At 34.6% G+C, this 6,238-nt stretch overlaps 1 protein-coding gene across 1 annotated transcript; it reads left to right on the top strand.

Moving 5' to 3' along the window:
• LOC108693655 (non-canonical poly(A) RNA polymerase PAPD5-like) lies at positions 1-3,875 on the top strand. The gene is made up of 8 exons (XM_018202700.1): positions 1-696; positions 1,343-1,513; positions 1,734-2,091; positions 2,201-2,347; positions 2,430-2,623; positions 2,719-2,872; positions 3,083-3,221; positions 3,353-3,875. Exons 1-8 carry the CDS (start codon positions 122-124, stop codon positions 3,559-3,561), a joined length of 1,947 nt encoding a protein of 648 aa, XP_018058189.1. The 5' UTR covers positions 1-121; the 3' UTR covers positions 3,562-3,875.
• The last annotated feature ends 2,363 nt before the right edge of the window (positions 3,876-6,238 follow it).

The following is a 6,238-nucleotide window of genomic DNA, read 5'->3' as shown; positions in this document are numbered from 1 at the left end:
CATACATACACACACACACACACATACACACACACGCGCGCGCGCGCACACACTTATACAAACACATACGAACGCACGGAGGAGACCAAAGAGAGTTCCCCCGTCCAACGGCGCCAATTTAATGGATCCGACCATCGGTTGGTACCAACCGGAGCAGTACGGCCCTGCCAAGGACCTTTGGTTACACATTTGGGAGGCCGAGAAGGGTCTTGACGTTCTGACCCTGCGTAACGACGCGATTTCGAGTAATGCGATGGGCGTACGGCTGCAGCAGGACTTTCTCGCGCTGGACACGAGCCCGGCAGCAGCGACGACGACGGCGACGGCGACGACCGCGGCCGGCACCACGCCGTTATCCAATAGCACCGGCACCGGCAACCCTATCGGTGCCGGTGTCGGTTTCGGCGCTGGTAACAACGGCAATGGCAATGGCAATGCCAATGCCGGCAATAGTAGCAACGGTAGTAACGGCCGACCTACATCCGCCGCCGTTCATAGCAGTGCCACTGGCAATGGCAATGGCGAGCACCGTGTGCCCCACAATGCCTGCAACTATTATTACAACCCATCCCGCAGGAAAGGCGAAAATCGGGCAAGCACCTACGGCATGAACTATAATTACGATGCCCTTGTGGGCGAGTACGGCGGCTGTCCGTGGCGTGTAACCAACAAGCATTACTCTATGGGGACAATCGGGTGAGTATATCCGACTCCACATCATCTACTCGGGGACGGGAGGGATTGTCACACGGTCCATATGGTTGTCTGTTAGGTTATGTTGGCCACCGCTTGAAAGTGCTTTTAAATGCCTCCAGGTGAAATTGAAGAGTTGGCAAGATATCGAAGGAAAAGAGGAAGAGATATATATAGTCAGAAAAATATAATAGTCAGGGGTAATAGCAATCTTTTAGAATTTAAATTTGTCATTTCGGAAAAAGAAGAGAGCCTTCCTGTACATGATATTTTACACACACACACACACACTCTCTCTCTCTCTCTCTCTCTCTCTCTCTCTCTCTCTTTCTACAGTAGGTTTACAAATAAAGCCCGTAAACAGCTGCAAAAAAATTTTTGTCATCAAGTATTGTTGGCTGGTATAAGAAATTGTAAACATATCTCATGTATCTATCCTATGTATAAGAGATACATTATAAACTCAAGGACAAGGCATATCGAGTATTTTTCACAAAGATGTCTCAAATTCAGATGAAAATTCTATTTCTTAAGTTTTTTGTGATTGTATTTGTCAGGAATTATTTTATATTTGCATATATTTTATTTCTACACACCATTTTACAGATGTTGATGACTGGACATTGAATAAGTTTATGTTTCTGTTTAGATTACATGAGGAAATAGAAGATTTTTTTTCATACATGTGTCCCTCGCACGAAGAGCATGTATTAAGATTGAGAGTTGTAAAAAGGATAGAAAATGTAATTTATGATCTCTGGCCAGACTCTAAAGTCGAAGTATTTGGTAGCTTTCGCACTGGTTTATATTTGCCTACAAGGTAGGTATCTTTATGTATTGTAAATAAATCTGAGTCGATTGTTCCTTTTGGATCTTTGGATGAATTAAGTAATAATTTATCTAATGGATAAATAAGTGAGTTTTAGCGGAATTAGAGTTTAGATGGAATAATCTAATCTGAGAGGAATATTTATTTACCAAATTTACTCGCGTGTCAAGTACTCTCAAATATATGTATAGAGACTTTCCTATTGTTACAGTGATATAGATTTGGTAGTAATAGGGATGTGGACAAATCTTCCTTTGCGTACTTTGGAACGTGCTTTACTAGATCGAAATATCGCTGAGCCATCTTCTATTAAAGTGTTGGATAAGGCCAGTGTACCGATCGTCAAACTGACCGATAAGGAAAGTGAAATTAAGGTGGACATTAGTTTCAACATGAATAATGGCGTCAAGTCTGCAGAGTTGATAAATTCCTATAAGAGGCAATATCCGGTTCTGGAGAAGTTAGTCATGGTGTTAAAGCAATTTCTACTACAAAGAGATCTTAACGAAGTGTTCACTGGCGGTATATCTTCATACAGTTTAATACTCATGACCATCAGTTTTTTACAAGTGAGTACAATTGTTGCTAACATATCTACTGAAATTACATTTATTATTGTCACAATTGTCTCATGACACTCAATTGCTGTTGTCGAATCAAAATTTTGATTTATTACAGTTACATCCGAGAAAGGATATTCATTGTCCAAATACCAATCTGGGAGTGTTATTGATTGAATTTCTGGAGCTGTATGGGAGAAAGTTCAACTATGTTAAGACTGGCATTCGCATAAAGGATGGTGGTCAATATATATCGAAAGAAGAGGTCTAATTTATATTTGTGTTACATTATAGAGGCTCTATATCAGTCAGTATTTTTGATATTAATTATATATGTTGATTAATAGATTCAACGAGATATGATAGATGGTCATCGACCATCTCTATTATGCATAGAAGACCCACTCACACCTGGGAATGATATCGGCCGTAGTAGTTACGGTGCTTTGTATGTAAAGAGTGCATTTAATTGGGCCTATTGTATTCTCTCTCAAGCGGCCAATCCCTCAAATATCTTAATCAATGACGCCAGTAAAGTAAGGTGAGATCTTTATCACTTATCATTTTGTTTTTTCTATTCCATTTTATCCTGTACAACATGTAAATTATAATAAACGATACTTTCATTATACACAGCATACTGGGAAGAATAATCCGTGTGACCGATGAAGTAATATACTATCGTAGATGGATCAAAGAAACATTCCTCTTACCCGTAGGCGAAGGAGACTCTCTGTCAAGCTCAACTGGTTCTGATGCATCCACTCTTTCAGCTCCCGCTAGTGATACGGTACACATGATAAACGTATTAAAAAAATGTCTTTGTCGTCATTATTATTTTATACACAATTAATTTCTTTTGTATATACAATATTTTACTTGTTTTTCACATCCTTTAATATATTGAAAAGAGTTCGAAGCCCTCCTCCCATGATATACTGCTGTATAATTTTATATAGGATCGTTATTAATTCTGAATTTATTTATATGTTTTTCTAAGGACTCTGAGTGTAGTCGTGGCAATTCTCCGAACACTGGTGGGAAGAGCGAAAACGACAAAAATAAAGATAGGCACTTTTATAATAGTCATCAAATTCACAATTATTCTGGAAGAAAAGCATTCAAAGCAACCATTCATGGTACGACAATTAATTGATTTTGTTTGCTACTTGTGCATATTAAGTTGTTGCAACAGATTTCGATTACACGAATACATACATACGTTCGATGATATCTTTCGTATTTGACGCGTGCTATTTTTTTGTTGCAGCCAATCACCAGCAAAGTTTCAAAGGCAACTATCATCGCATCAACAACAATATAGTCGGTCAAAACAAAGCCAAGCACGCACTCCACAGTAATGGAAACAACAATAATAATAATAACAATACTAGTCACAGTCCAAGTTCTAGACCACATTCGATAAAGAGGAAAAAACAATGCACGATGCAACGTGGAACCGGAGATTGTGTACGGTGATGAAATGTACACAATAATTTCAGATATTACTTCCGTCATTTAAGTAGCGAGCTCAATATCATAACTGTGTGATAGAAAGACAGCGATTAATGGTCGGTTATCGCAATAACTGAATCATCCTACGCGAGTACTCTTCGCTTTCAGTTTCAGTTCAATGTACAGAAGGGCACAATGTTTACGGTTCTGAAAGAACCAACAGTTTGGAAATTTAACGATTCTTGCGCAGAACAAGAATGCCCAAGCAGTAGCTATACATATATACATATATATATATATATACATTTCTTTTTTCCTCCCCATTTGTCAGAACTATATATTTTGCTCTGTACGCAAAAGGTTATACATTAAAGACGTACAGAATTCTTAATGGAAATTTGAGATAAGATCTATTTATATTTCACTTTCATTGCACAGATTACAAACGGTACCCGGTGTAATAACACTTTATTATCGTTATAAAAAAAATTGCAAAATTTTATCATTACCATCGTCGAATAGTAATTGTGTTCACAGCCATGATAAATAACATATTGTAATATATTCAAAGTACGAATAGTATACAGACGATAATAAGTTATATACGTTTTTCTCAACACATAAAACTATGAAACACGCCGATATTGACAACTAAAAACTTAGTTTTCTATATGAAACTATATTCTTATAAAAAGAGAGTGACAGCAAATTGGTGATATTGGCACTTATCTAATGTACATATTGTAATATACATCTCATCAAACATAGAGAAGTAAGTCTAAGAGTTACCTACTAAATTTTTTTAACTTATAAATATCTAAAATAGCGTTTATTATAGTGATTTTATCATAAAAATTCGTGGATGAAGCCATATCTATTTAAAAGTATACTATTCTTTTTTGTTTTTTTTTCTCTACAAAGCATAAATATATCGTTGTTGAAAGATTTTGGTATGTTTTTCAGATTTTAATAAAATTTCAGATTTACGCGCGAATAATACGATGGTAGAAAAAAATTTTGAATAACAATATTTTTTAAAAAGTAGCTTATTATCGAGACAAAGTGATGACAACGCTTCGAATCTTTACAGTCTATTTCGTAGCAACAATTTTTTTGCAAATTAGCTTTATCTATTTTCTTTTGTACAGAGACGCCAGTTTCTTAATGTTAGCTCATAATCCTTAGTATCCTCTGAACAATGATGTATTATTTTTATATCAGATAATTAAAATAAAAAATATGTTTGTATTATACAAAGGGAAAAAACGAAGAATCTGATATTTATGAATCTTACATTGCATTTGATGAAACTTGTGTATATGACAATACGCGAAAAGGCCTTGACATTACTTAAAAAGCTCCATATGTTACGTTCTTCGATCGTAGACATAGTTCATTATCAAACATTACATTCCGTTGACGCAATAATTAATAAGACAGAAGTGTTTACCGCAAACAAATCTTTTCAATGACATAGATCAAAATTCTTTCTGGTGCTACTGCATTTTTGTGTTCAACGATTTTTAATGTGCGATGTAAAGATTTATCCTTGTAACATGTTTAATTTAGTCACGTAAATTGAGGATGTTTAGAGCTTTGATATCTTTTTAAATTATATATAACACCCAATATTTCGTGTATATTAATTATTATTTAACTTAAAAAAAAAAGCTCTTTCATATGTAATATTATAAGCTGTGATTGAATTTAATAATTAAATTGTCAATTGCTTAAAGATATATATAAATATATATAAATATATAATTTAAATGTTATTGTAAAGCATTACTACTATAAAGCCATATTACATTTTTAAAAACTGTAAACTATTATATCTTAGTGATCCTCAACAAATTACGTGTTTTTTTATAAATATCAGAATTTCGTAATCATTGAAGGTTTGATAACGAAACTTCGTGATCACTCATATTTATCGAATTTCCCGGACCGTCTGTAAAAAACGCAAAAAAAAAAGATGAAAAGTTTAATAAATATGAATGATGCCGATATCTGATCTTAAATTATTTCTCGTTTGTATATTTTTAATTAAGGGAAGCGATTTTACCTCGTATATAGCCATCATTTAAGATCAGCTATAGACCGTTTATAAACTTCTCTCGATAGCAATATAATACTCTGTATTTTCCAAAAATTTTGATAGTCATGTATATTTATATTTGTGTGAGTATATTTTTAAATAAGCAATAATGTGTAACGAATATAACACGATCAGTGATGCCATTTTATCTTCGCAGAACTGTACTGTCGTTTCACAGCCGTTACATTCAGATTGTAAAAAAAATATTTAACTGGCGTATATACATTACTGAAAGTTCGTAACTGTGTAACTGCGAATTTTCAAAAGTACAGGCAACAGTACAATTACCCGTGCTTTGGTAATGTCTTTTTTTTTTTTTTAATAAAAAGAAAAGCTTTCGCGAGGAGAAAGGAAAGTGAGATAGCAACTATGCGAATACTAAATCATGGATTTAGCAGTCGTCGAGCCGGCAGCGATTCGTACTTAACAATTGTCTACTCGTAAGTTTGTACACATATGTTTGATCCGAGATATGTGAAAAATGTACAGAAATGAAATAAATCTTACTTACCTTTTTCTTCAATCAAGTTTTACATTTGAGCGATTTTTGCATTTAATTCTTAATAATTTAATATGCACTAATTTATATATCTACTATATATT

Source organism: Atta colombica, unplaced genomic scaffold (assembly GCF_001594045.1).
Source record: "Atta colombica isolate Treedump-2 unplaced genomic scaffold, Acol1.0 scaffold96, whole genome shotgun sequence".
Lineage (NCBI taxonomy): Eukaryota > Metazoa > Arthropoda > Insecta > Hymenoptera > Formicidae > Atta > Atta colombica.
The sequence above is the reverse complement of the archived record's forward strand: the minus strand, read 5'-3'. Positions and strand labels throughout refer to the sequence as shown.